Genomic DNA, 14,117 nt, shown 5'->3' on the forward strand with positions numbered 1-14,117 from the left:
ATCGTATATTTTAGTCTCGGTTATTAAGGAGAAAGAGGCCAGCAACAAAAGTTTACAATGCCGTAAAATTTGAGATGCAAATAATTTTTAGTATTCATTACAAATTAAGTCGGAGGAAATATTTTTGCAGGAGTGGAAAATTACTGCTTCGTTGGATTATTTTATGAAAGTAGTTTTCCTACGACGCATTCAAATAAGATAAAAAAAAAAAAATTAAAAAAAATAAATAAAAATTGCCAGGGTTGGTATCTCTGGAAGTGTGATGCTGACTTCATCCGAGGCTGGACCTGAATCTCGTGGATGAATGGATTCAGGAAGGACCTTGTCTCCGTCAATGCACGAGTCAATACAAAGGAGATAAGCTGGTTGTTGCTGATGTATTATCAATCGTGTAGACAGAGCTGACCCTTTCATCGGGAGTCTAGACAGAGGGCAAAGGTCAACGTTTTGTGGAGCGCAAAGACTCACTTATCGTTGACATATACGCAGCTCGTGATTCTAGTGTTCTGCAGGCATGAGCGACTTTATATTCGGAGAAAACTTTTCGACTGGTTTACCTTTCGTGCCAAAGCATAACAGCCACCAAGTGGACTGGCAAACCTCTCCTGTTACATGATCACATTTGCATTGATAGCAATTTTGTTTACCATCATGTGTCCCACTGGACAGTGATGCTTCGGCTGTTGCTGACCAACGGAGACCACTGACAATCAACAAATTTTATCCCAAGTCCCAAAGGCTCTAATGTTTCAGACCAACTCATTTTGGATGATACCTGATTTCTAGTGACCTAGAAGAATTAAAAGAAATAATTTACGTGTAAGTGATATTGTATAAAAAGATAAATAGGAATGTGTGTGTCATCATGTATGTTTATATTTTCGAACATCTCAATGCCTCATTACACAGTGAGAGATTAATAAAAAATCTTGAAATCTTGAAATACAAAGCCACGTCCCAATGCTTCAAAAGTCATGTCCTGGTTTGCATCATTTCACACATAAACATGAGATAACCAATACCATTCGGATAACATACCCCAGGAACACGCCAAGGAGACAAAACTAACAGATACACATTTCTGTGGCCATCCTTCTCTCCATTACTCTGTGTCCCGGGGGAGAGAAGAAAACAAAGCAGGACTATCTAGTGGCAGAAAAGGCCAAGAAACCTGAAATGCCAGAATAATGGCGCCGACAGTTTGAAGGGTAGGTGTCAAAGGGTTTCTCCCTCAAAAGCTTGGACATCGCAGGAGAAATTCCCGCGTGTAAGAACATCCTCCAGTCTATTACATGTCACCAGTAATGTCATCATAGACAAGAGCTTGCTTGGATGTCTCCAGGGCATGACAATAATAAAGCGGTGCACAAGAACAAGGAGTAAGTGAATTTGCGAGAAAAAGGTTTGATTCCGCAAAGGGAGTTAAAGCCTGTCCATCAATTTAAAACCATCTTTAATGTGTTGATTTCTTTTTGGTCTGAGTTTACAAAAATACCTATTATAAAAGATTGTTTGTAAGTAAAATCAACTCCCTTGCAGATAATCGGAGTATTAAAATTCTCCTCTTTTAATTTGTAAGTACTGGTTTTTTTCTGTGTTTACGAATCTTCAAATAATAATAATAATAATAATAATAATAATAATAATAATAATAATAATAATGTTTTTGTCTTTCTTATATTTGTCTTTTATTATTTTTCGGCATAGTTGTTTCTCCTTCCGTCCTTCATGTCTCCTACTATTTTGCTCCTTCGTAAGCGTGATTATGTGCGACAACAACAACAACAACAACAACACAACAACAACAACAACAACAACAACAACAACGATAATAATAATAATAATAATAATAATAATAATAATAATAATAATAATAATATAATAATAAAAAAAAACATGGGGATTCTTAAAAAAATGCTAGCACTCTCTTTCTCTTCTATATACACGAGACTGCTATTTCAATATTTAAAATAAACCTTTACCGGAATTTTTTTTATTGTTAATAAGAACATCAAAGTCTACTTTGCAATATACGAAACTTTTTTCCTACTAATAATGTTTTTTTACCGTATTTGTTCTTCGACAGCTTTTACTAAATTCTGTTTCTTTGTAAGCTCCGAATTAAATATTTATATTTCTGCATCTCTGTTCTCAAATTCCCTTAAATATTACATAAATGTGATATTTCTTGATTTCACTCATTTTGTGCCAGACGAATATCAAGGACTATCACTACAAAAGAGAATTGGACATTATTGACTCACTGGGGAAAATTGCCTCACGTATTTCATTTCCTTAGCAGGGAGGTTATTATTCCATTCGATGGATGTGGGAAATGGAATTCAAAAAGTGAACAGGCTGAGGATGATGGTCCAAGCAGGATGACTCCCCGTTAGTTTGATATTCGGGACTTTAGGCACAATGGAACAAACAAAGGAGTTGTTTTCCGATGGTCAGAAAAAAAAGGACGGTAAAATGGAACGCAAAGAATCGAATTTCGATTAAATTATAGACATTTTTTTCTTTTGTTTTTTTTTAATGGAAGATTTCACAGACAGGACACTCGTGTTACTGCTGTCTGGAACGTAAACATCAGCCACAAAAACATATTCGTTTTCAAATGAGTGGGTGAGCATTTCCAGAAATGTATATGCATTATCCCCACCTGTTTTCAAACTAAAAAGTCCTGCAGCATCACCATGTCCAGATACAGGATGCAACATATCTGACCTCAGAAATGAAAATGAATATGTTTTGGTTGTCAAGGGTGCAGTCAAAATAAGAGTTGGGTCCGTCTGTTTGTCAATCATGACTTAGGATATTTTAGATGGTTGGGATGTTCTGTGGTTCTGAATTCTTTGTGTGCATGGTGGTATATTAGGCTTGTATTTCGAGAAAATTTCGTTATTTTGTGAAATAATATTTTGTTCAGAGACAACCTAGTACTTTGAAGAAAAAGTTTAGATGACTTTTGACGACTTTTAGAAACTAAATGATTTTGTGACAGTTGTTCAATTGAAACTGATAGAAATTATGAACAAAATAACAATAACAATTATCTGTACTTTGTTGTACCTCACAGGTTACATAGGATATTATGTGCATGAATAGAATACACTGGTGAATTTTAAAATTAATGTTTGCCTTCTAGTGCCAGTGATTTGTGTGTTTTTCTCCTCTGTATTTATTTCTTATATTCATACCTTTGATGGACGCTTGGTAACGATTGTAGTTGTCTATCTTGAAACAAGAGGATGGAAATCTCACAGATTTTTTGAAGTAGTGTATTGCACTATAAAGTATGTAGTATATTTGATTTTTGTATTCCGCCAGTCCTTTAAGTATAAATATAACCTTTTCTTTAATTATATAGGCTTGATAGAACTTTTCCAGCTTGTGGAAATATGTCAGAGATGAGGCTTAGTTTCTGACTAAGAGAAATATAAGACTTTCACAAAAGGCCTGAGGGAGATAACTGTGTGACTAGCCTCCCTTTGAGCTCTGCTGGAGTTCGTCTGACTCATCTGATGTTTCCTGGCTGCAGGGTACCCGAGGTGCACGTGACCCCAGTCCCTTCTCTCCCAGTGCTCTAGTTAGGGTCAACCTCGTCCATAATAGTTTCTCTTCCAGTCGTCCCTTTTCATTTCTTCTCCTGTAATTATATCTCTTTTTATATCTTATTTATTATTATTTATTATATCTTATTACTATCTTATTTATTTCGAAGCTTCGTTCTTTGTTTTTTTTTAAACAATAACAATTTATTGTTTGGAGGGTTTTTAAGCCTCTGCTATATTCATTTCATATTCTCGAGATTTTTTCATAACCATAATAATTTCGTATTTTTGACTTACTATGCACGTCCGTGAACTTTAAATAACAAAGAGAAAAAAGTCTGGTCTTTACTAGTAACTTCTGGAGAGTTAAATATCTGCTGTTTCAAAACCTAGGCATATACTCATGTTCACCACCTTTAACGAATAATGAAATTTGCAAGACATGTTACAAATGAAATCAGAATTTCTAATGAACGCTTCAGCACATCCTTTAGAAACTTTTGCGAAAAGTCTGAAAAGCGAAAAAACTTGAAGCTGTCTCGACGAGACAGCAATTTGAAAAATAAAATGTAGTTAAGAGGACGTTTTCGACAATAAGGGCAGCAAATAAATTGGATGAAGACAATTGCCATTTTTCAAAATGAAAAAAAAAAATACGGAAAGGAATATTAGATTTGTTGGGAAAATACTGTCAGATTGTCGAGCACATAATTCTACTGCAAAACCAAAAAAGCCCTTTCAGAACAAGTTCACATTCTGTTTTATTTTCTCCATTCACTTCCATGTGGTGTATCTCTTTCTTCTTTCTTCGTATTTGAAACGAGTGCATTCCTATAAAATTGTTTGTAAAAGTCAAAACTTTTATACTAAATACTGTATTTTCCCCAAACAATAGGACCTAACCCGAAATTATACCCTTGAATGATTTTTAGGATGTTTGTGATAAAATCCCTACTCCAAAATAAAAACCCAGGTTGTTTCAGAACATTTTGTTTTATAGCATCATTATCGGCAGGAGGTTTTTGTCACCCTCTCTACAGCTTTCACAGTTTGATGCCAAGATTAACAACTTCATTAAACAGCTTTTTTGTGTCGGGGGACCAGCTTGTGGAGGACTTGTGATTTCTTTTTATGCCAAAGTTGTTTACAGCTGTGTGGGGAGAACAAAACTACACACACACACACTAAAAGAGAAGAAAGGAGAAGAAGAAATTATTTTAAAAATGTGTTGGAAGACCAAAGGTCCTGAAGTTTGCTGGAAAAGATTTGGCGAGGAAGAGATGAAGTGGAAAGGAGAGTTGAAGAACTCTCTCTCTCTCTCTCTCACACACTCACACACACACACACGTAGCTCGCTTGCATAATTCACGCCTCACATTGAAAAACGACCTGTGCACGCATGTTGAAAGGACCGGGATGCTGGTGTCAACATCCGGGTAGCTTTGCACGCCACGGGCCGTTCATCAAGGTAGTCACATCAATCAAACTGCTTTCATGTCAAAGCGACCTTGGACAGCCATGACGAATTGTGGAAATTATTAAAGTCAACGCAGATTATAAATTATACAAAAATAGTTCCAAGAGATGATCAATAAAGATTAATTAGATAGGCTGACATTTTGCCACAAACACGCGCCAGCTAAAAGCTTAAACCTTCAGAGATAAAAACTGATTGATTTTTTTCCTTTTTTTCTGCAAAGTGGATAATTCTTCAGTTACAAGTTCCAAGGCAAAAATTTATGTTGGTGATTCGAACAGAGAATGGTAGTGAGCTCCATAGTTTGTGTCCGGCGTGCAGACAGAATGAGAAGAGGTTGAGAGGTCAAAACTCTCTATAGTTTGTCAATCATGGCTTGGAATAATAATAATAATAATAATAATAATAATAATAATAATAATAATAATAATAATAATAATAATAATAATAATAATAATAATAATAATAATAATAATAATAATAGAGGAGTTACCCCTCCCCCCAAATCGAGGGTCTTAGCACCACGAGTGTCGGTGTCGAGGTTCTCCATCCTGTTAAATGTATCCTCAGCACAATGTTTGGTTAATTGTATCCCTTGCCTCCTGAAGTGGCTGGTCCAATGGCTGGTTGAGACAGAGCAATGTCCTCCGCATTATTGGGAGGGTTGGTGCGATCAGGGGGAGACTAATGCCGTTACTGGCGAGACGATACATGCGATAAATTCAATCCATTAACTTGTCTAGGGGAGCACTTGGTGAGTTTTGTTTTTGTTGGAGAGAGAAAAAGGGAGAAATTTTCACGAAATATTTCAGGAAGAAAGAGGGAGAAATGTTACTTGAATGCTTGCGCGAGAGAGAGAAAGATGATGAAAAAAATTAAGAGAGGAGGAGAGAGACCGAGGGAAAAAGTTTTACGAAATGTTAGACTGCTGCTGTGGACATATAGTATAATACAGTGTATAGTCACGTGACAGACAAAGCCTCCATCATTGGTACTTACTGTTCTCAGAGTATCTCGTCCAACTCTTTTTCTCCCCCTCCACCTCCATTCCCAATGGTCTTAGACACTGACTCGGTTACCATGGTGAGGATTATTGCTAATTCTGAAGATGAATGAGTTTTCCTTACTCCCCTTGTCTCTCTCTCTGCAGTTAGTGGCCTCACTTTTTTTCTTCACCCTTCAGAACCTCTCCTCCCTTTCTCACAGCATGCACGTGCTTTTCAGATCCCTCATCCGCCCACCTTTCACCCTCTCTCACTCCATCTCACCTTCTCTCTCTCTCCTCGTTCTCTCTATTGCTTGTGACTCTTCCTCCGTAAAGCCTCCTTCATCTTGCAATACATCGTTTTTCATCCGTTTATATCTTGTCTCTCCTCTCATTTTCCTGCTGAAAGTCCTTCCGATTTCTCGACATTTTTTCTTTTGCTTATCTTCCCTTTTTTCTAGCTTGTCTCCCCTGTTCTGTTATCTCGCCCAAGCAGCGTCTCTTCCTATCCTAAGGTTCGAGTGTTGTCCCCGTAAGAAGCCTGGGCATAATCTTTTCTGATGTTCTGGTAAAGTGTTTCTTGATTAGATTTTTATTATCTCTGTCAGCGAATGTGAAGAAATGTTGTAGGAAAAGGTCTGGAAGTTTCTGAGTGTCTTACAGGAATATAGTGCCTCGGATATCAGATACATTTTCCATTGCAAAGCACAGAGATGAGCGATTACAGAATATAAAAAATAAAGGTGATTCTATCTCTCTCTCTATATATATAGAAAGAAAGACATGGAATTACAATTCTTTATGAACTAGATTTTCTTAAGTAAGCTGTGTGCGTGTTTTAACATCCAGCCCTTGTCCTTAAGAGGGAAAGTAATTTGCCAACCAATCAGTAAAATATTATAACAATTTGCATGAAATATTAAGATGTAAAAATCTGCAAGGTAGTAATGATAACTCTGGTGTATATTTGATGTACATATAGTTCTCGAATAAGCGTGCGTGTCTTGGTAATAGAGAGATAAATAGACAGATAAAGACGAATAAAAGGGTCGTTGTATATTTGATTACTTTCGTTCCTGCTTTGTAGGGCTCTGAGTGTGTCCGAGGCAAGGATGCTCTGTCATAATTCGTGACAGAATCAATCTGCCGCACACAAACACTCGTGCCTTGGTGATCACGTGATGCACTGTCGCGTGCACGCACTGTCCTCATCTCCTCCATGATGAAAATAAAAACCTCTCCGTGTGGCCAGACCATTGCCAAGTCTTCTGGGGACCGTCGCCATGAAGGGAGGCGTCGACCTAGACACCCAAGGGAGGCGAAAAGTCAGGACCTGGCAACTCTAAAAGGCTTTCTTAACCCTCCACACTCTCACAGCATCAAACTTCCAAACTCTCATAGTCCAGGAAGATTTGTCACACTTTCCAAACGAATGAGATGGAAAATTTTAAAACGAGGCTGGCTGTCAAGGTAGCATTGGCTTCCAGACTTCAGATAGATTGCTAGTGTAGATATAAGTCGTCTGCTAAAATATACATTTGTTTACACTTTGACCCCACGTGAGCTATTCCATGAATAAAGGGAGAGCAGAACTTTTATGTCTTCTAAAAACACTGTCAAGTGAAGCTATATTTCAGAAAACTGTTGTAAAAATGTGAGAATTCCTCGTAAGAACTCTTTCTCTATATTCTTCGTGACTTCAGTAATTTATTTATTTATTTATTTATTTATTTATTTATTTATTTTGTATTCTTGTGTGTTGTCTGTCCTCGACCTGAAATAATTTTTAGCGCAGCTCTGTTTCTTACAACTTTTATTTTTAATTTGTCCTGTGGGCTTTATTGGTCTATCTCTCTATCTATCTGAGTTATCTCTCTTGATTGTGACAAACAATAACATCGGAGTATTCATTAGTAAAAGCAGGAAAATACTGGATGGTGGTGCTAGTCATGTTACTTGCCTTGTTTCCACCGATACATTCCCCATTACCTTCCTTCAACATCCTTTCTCTTTGGAGGGTGCTGACAGGATAGAGGGATGGTGGGTAGTAGGGTAAATGAAGACTGTCATTTATTGCTAACGGCTTGTTTGTTGAAGATTTTACGGGTTCTGGAGATGGGCTTTCGTGAAAGATAATCATCCTGAAATAAGGTTCTGAAGGACATTTTAATGCTTTTAATTTTTTTTGTTTTTGCTGTAAGAATCTACGAAAGCGTACGTAAAGCGTTTTTATGTTCCAGGAGAAATTTTTTCTTTGCAAATTCTTTTTCTGAGTTTTTAATGGATTTTTAAGGTTAGATATTTTTGACGAATGCTGATTGTAGTTGTAGTGCACTTCACCTGATGGCATTGAAACACGTAGCTTCATTTTGTCTTCAAGGGCTTTTCAAGCATACATCTTTTCTGAGGCTATTTTGCTTGATTTGATACAAGTGGAGTTTTGTTTTTCTTCCACCAAACTTGTTTACGATTGCAGTACATTTCGCCTGTCACGTGACGGCGTACAAATACCTCGTAAATTCTCGTTAGATCTCGCGTCAACTTTTCTCTTTTGACACAGACGTCTGTTTCTGACGACAACCAAACAGATCCACGTGATTACTGCCGGACCCGAGGTCTGGGTGTGTCCAGGATCATGTTCTGACGTCGGCATTGTGTTTGTCTTTGCGCCTTCCAGTGCGCAGGCGCGGCCCCGGGCAAACATGGCAGAACACGGCAATGGTCAATTAGTGCGTCTGGAGTGTGTTTAATTGGTACACACGCACACAAACACACACACACAGACACTTTTTCCTTCATTTCTCTCTATCGTGAACATCGTTAGCTTTTTTCTTTAGCGCACGTGCCTTCCGTCTCTGTTCAAGAAACCTTCTAAGAACACTGATCGCAGCAGAAGTACAAGTCGTTGATCGTTGTAAACGACAAGATTAAATGAAGCCCCTCTTACATAAACTTGGACTATGTTTCACGATTCCTGATATAGTGTGAACCAGGTCCCGTTTCCCAGCGACTAATCTAAGGAGGCTGGCGAGGGATGACTCACAAATCCCCGCTGGACACCATGAGACAGGACCAAGCAACTAAGCTGCGTATAAGGCAAACCTCACACATACTTCAGAATACATCGAGTAGTTTAAAAAATTAGTCTGGCTTTCCACAAGAAATATATAATTTAATTTCGACTGAATTAGGAGCGGATCCATGCAGCAGACATCATTTTATCACAAGACATCTTTCAGCATTTGAAAAAAAAAGTTTAGACAGAAATTCACCCTGGTCCTCTCTGTCCACACATGCATACATATCCTTATTGCAAACACACATATTCACGAACACACACACCCAAACATTAATGAGATAGCAGGTTATTCAGTCGGAAGAATGGCGAGGGCTGGCAACTAGAAGACGACAGGCAAATGTTAGCACGAGGAATGTGAATTAACTGCATCATCTGAGTGTGGAAGTTAATGGCACGTGACATCGCCGGAACATTCCGCAGTAGTTTGGCAAACTATTATCGCACTCTGATCCTACAGCTCTGCTTGCACCTTATCAACAACTGCAATGTGTCACAGGAGAGAATGCACCCTGTCAGGCAGAGATTACAAGGAGAAGGTTTGATGATCAGCTTTCTTTACGGCAAACACCAGAGGTGGAGAAATTTGAGTGAATGAGAGAAAAAAAGTATGAACCTAGCTAAGCAAAAGATACTTTACAATTTTCTTCTCTTTATCTGTGTAAGCCAAATGGTACATTGATTAGAATTTTTAAAAAATTCATTTGCTTGAACTTGTGTTTCAGAGTTGAATGAGGGAAAAAAGAGATTCTAAGTTTTCATGGTATTCTGACTTCGCGCCTGTGGCATCAGTGTTCCAGTCTTGGAGACGAATGGCACTTGTACCAATGGTCACTTGTAGACACTGGATTCGACCAATCTTATGAACTGAATTCAACCTCCTTTCAGCATCCTAACCGTCTGATTGATGGCATATGTTTGGCTTCTTTAGACGTACAGACATTATTTGCAACTTTCATAGGGGACATGCCCCTTAAAATGCGGCTGGAAGCTGGACAGACTTTGATGCCAGACTTTCAGATATTTAAGTCAGCGAGTTTTTTTGGTGTCTAGAATGGTGGTCTGTGTCTTTGTGAATCGCCTGCACGTGAAGACTCTTCGGCGTTCCAACTGATCCTTGGTGACTCCACCCCTCGTCTGGTGACTCCAACCCTCGTTTCATCTTCTACGTGGAGCCTAGCTTATGATCACGTGATGGAGATGCAAAACCAAACTTCAAATGGGACGTTTGGCAGCCTGGACCATGACACCCCAAACGTCTCTCTTCACTGGACTTACACGGTGGCCAAAATCCTGATGAAGTACGTCCTTCCGGTCATCATCATCACGGGACTGCCGGGTAACGTGGTGTCCATCCTGGTCTTTCTGACCCGTGACCTCCGGCGCCTTTCCTCCTCGGTCTACGTGCTGGCCGTGCTGATGTCAGACATCGGCTTCCTCATCAACCTTCTCTTTCTCTGGCTTGAGGTAAGGCTCGTGGGCTTCTCGTGGACTCGCTATACTTTGTCAGCAGCCATGCTACTACAAGAAACATATTTTTTTCGTGACAGCAAGTGTTTTATAGTTCAAATAGTTGCTAAGCTATGTTTTAAAAATATTTTAATTGCTGGATAATTTTATACTCGAAACTGAAAATTATTGTTCTGCTAGCTTGTTGGTGATGGGGCAGTTCTTCAGGGCACTGTTGATGTCTTTAGCCTGCTGCAGTCCATGCTTACCACCTATCAAGAAGTCAGACAACTGGGTGAATAACAAGCACAAACATGTCAACTGGCCAGTAACTAAGAAAGAAAGGAAGATAGAAAGTTAGCCTTGTTAGAACAAAAACTATGCATTTGTGCCCAGTGAAGAATAAAAACATGTCTTTTCTCTTATTTTACAAATCCTTTCCCTTCACCTCACACCTCTTGTTTTCCAAGCCAGTGAGAAGGTGAAAGTCACGTGACCTCATATAAATTGCATGTTTTTTTTTGTAATAATTGGCATGACATCAACATTGATCTCAGCTACGCTGTCAGCCAAAGTGGCGATTGGCAATGGAGCTTAATGTAATTTTACCACGGCCTATTTTCCTAGCAGATTCCGACGCGAGGGAATTATTTTGTCAACACACCTGCTAGTTTCGTAGTTTAAAAAATTCAGTATCTTCTGATACCAATATTAGTCCAGTGGGTCGTTGGTTTGCATGACAAATCGCTCGCCAAACGTTTTACAGTCAGTTTTAGCGCAAGTGTTGCCTTGAAAGTGTCCATTTTTTGTATCAATTTAAAACCTATTCCCACCCCTAGAAATAGTCTATTTTTAGAACTCATGCGTAGGAATACAAAAATGAAAATGGAGTAGTGTCTGACTATGGCTATGACCAACGTTTGACACCTCGGACCAAAACGCACTAGGGTAGTGAAGTCGTGTTTTGCGAATATTTTGAAACATTGGTTTAAACGTGACAACCTTCTCATAAATAAAGAAGAATAGAAAAACAAAGAAATGAAAACTGTGGTCCTACCTCATTTATGAGGAATGCATTTTTAAGTGGAGTTAAGTTTTATGGACTTTCATTGTCCCAAAGCGAACTCGATAACAGTCTGGATTTTTTTTATGCTTACTTGTTCATTCCATAAAACCTCAACAACGAAAAAGTAAGCCTTGCAGATATTTTTGAAAGCAAAGTGATACAAACCTGTTTTCATTTAGATTATTTGAAAATAGTTTAGATTAGGCTGATATGAGTTTCTGATTAAGAGTTACATACCAGGTGTTTTAGGTTCTTAATGAGCATCTTGAGTACTCTCTTCTAAAATGGAAGCTCTCGTCCAACCTTCGTTTTTCTTGTTTTTTTTTCTTCTAAAAATCTCATTTCCTACATCTTGATGCACGGAAGTGAATTCTAGACTTTTCCATCTTGGTGTTGCAGGTGCTGGGCATCCGCGTAAATCACGAGGAGGGTGCATGCCAGTTCCTGGTCTTCCTGTCCTACGCCTGCAGCTTCCTGTCCGTCTGGTACACAGTCTGCATCACCATCGAGAACTACATCGCCATCTGCCACCCGACTAAGGTCAACGTCTTTTGCACGCGCTCACGTGCCCTCATCGTGGTGACGCTGCTGGCCTGCGGCTCTCTCGTCGTCTACATCACTTCTGCCGCCGCAACGGAGGTGCGCGCGGACAAAACCGGTCAGCGCATGTGCGAGCGCAAGGGGGAGCCTTTCATGAGCGTCATGAAGGCGCTGTCCATCTTCGACTCTGTCGTCACTCTCCTCTTGCCTCTCGTCTGCGTGACCATCATGCTGGTAGCCATAGTTCTGTCTATCATCAACACCTACCGCTGGCGGCGCTCCAGCCCCGGGAGCCAGAAACGTCGGGCCGAGCTGATGGACATCCCGCAGGTTCGAGTCGCCAAGATGCTCTTTGCCCTCTCTCTCTCCTACGTCATCATGAACTTGCCCAGTCACGTGAGTCGTCTGTACTACATGATCAATGACATGATCCACACTATGGGCGGCGGTGGTGGTGGTGGGACTGTGGTGGGAGCGGGTGAGAGCCACATGTTGATCAGTCAAGAGGCAGTCTGGTGCAGCTCGTGCTCTTGTTCGGATCTTATCTGTACTACGCCGTCAAGTTCATTCTCTTCCTCACCTTCAGCAAGAACTTCCGGCGCTCCATCAGAGAAACGTGTATAGACAGTACAGGCAATGGTTAGCCAGAAGAGAAACTCTGCACCTACTGCTGTGTAGACTAGGATCATCTCATCACTACTCACCTACTGCTCCTCCTGGCAGTTGTTACATTAAATTTTCTTCCTACCCTAGTGTGGATGGGTTGCATCTTTTTCTGGTTTGTAATCCATGTTTTGCCAAGTGAGTGTACAAAGAGAAAATGGAGACTCTGTTCTGAAAATATCATGTTGAAACTTCTCCGAGGGTGAGAAAATTATAACAGAGCCCTTGTGTGTGTGTGTTTTTATTTACTTATATAAAACATTTGGAACAATCTGTGTCATTCTTGAGATCTCTAGGCACAAAAGGAACTTTTTTTGAAATTATGCGTGGTTTGCATACATTGACACCCGACCAGCTTTGAAAATTAACCGAACACTTGCCACCCAGTACGTTTGTCCAGATGTAACCATGGATGTATATAGGTGGATCGCTGTCTGCCAAGACCAACGCTTAGCCTCTTGCGAAGTTCTCCTCTGTTAGTTTCGGCGAGCCTAAGCAAAAAATATGACTAAACCGGAAGCTTTGTACACTCCTGCCTCGTTTTATTAGTTAACTGGAAAAAAATCGTCTGCCAGCAGTCCAGTAATACAAGTTGATGATGATGGTGCAGGGTGGACGCTCGACACGATGACGGACAGCAATGCGAACAAAGGATGTGAAGACACGGTGACACGAAGGAAGAGCGAAAAACAGCAACAGGTGGAAGAGTGAAGAAGAACGAAAAATAAGCCTGTAGATAAAACAATTCTTACAATCAACAGTCGTGTCCTGAAACTGCTCAATTTCGAAAATAATATTTTCACACCGATACATATATCTGACCATCGGACTAGTCATAAGATTCGCTAAAATTCTAATTTGATCTTACACAAATCCACAAGGATGACAGCACAATCGCTGACACGCGACAACAACCAACCTTACCTTTCAAATTCTTCATCATTTGTCAAACTATCGTAAAATAACATATGGAAGAAACTTTGCAGGATAAATAGCTAGTGGTTCCTGTGTCGACTGTGGAGTTGGAATGTCGCTGGTTCGAGGCCTGTGGTCAGAAAACTTCCTTTTACCAGAAATATTGACGTGATCATGTCGTCGGAGGTACAGAGGAATAGCAACTATATCACACACATTCCATGCGTATGAAGATGATGAATATTCTTTACTCGAGAACTTTCAGATTCGAAGTTAAGATTTTTTTTGTTTATTTATTGTTGACCAAACGAAATCTGAATCCGCTGGTCGTTGTGCTGTAAACAGTTATTATTTACGGGCTTAGTCATGGTAATGAGCTGTGTGAGGCG

At 39.6% G+C, this 14,117-nt stretch overlaps 1 protein-coding gene across 2 annotated transcripts in view; it reads left to right on the plus strand.

Annotated features, from left to right (window-relative positions):
- Positions 1 to 13,352, plus strand: part of LOC112555695 (growth hormone secretagogue receptor type 1-like) — a 31,358-nt gene extending 18,006 nt beyond the window's left edge. Inside the window, exons 2-4 of one of the 2 annotated variants that reach the window (XM_025224185.1) lie at positions 9,821 to 10,562; positions 12,010 to 12,595; positions 12,658 to 13,352. In XM_025224185.1, coding sequence (XP_025079970.1) covers positions 10,290 to 10,562; positions 12,010 to 12,595; positions 12,658 to 12,794 — 996 coding nt within the window. In that variant the 5' untranslated portion in view covers positions 9,821 to 10,289 and the 3' untranslated portion in view covers positions 12,795 to 13,352. Of the gene's footprint in view, positions 1 to 9,820; positions 10,563 to 12,009 lie in introns of both variants that reach the window. The other variant, XM_025224184.1, reaches the window with a different exon arrangement.
- Positions 13,353 to 14,117: the final 765 nt, after the last annotated feature.

The sequence above is a fragment of the Pomacea canaliculata genome, linkage group LG14, assembly GCF_003073045.1.
Source record: "Pomacea canaliculata isolate SZHN2017 linkage group LG14, ASM307304v1, whole genome shotgun sequence".
Lineage (NCBI taxonomy): Eukaryota > Metazoa > Mollusca > Gastropoda > Architaenioglossa > Ampullariidae > Pomacea > Pomacea canaliculata.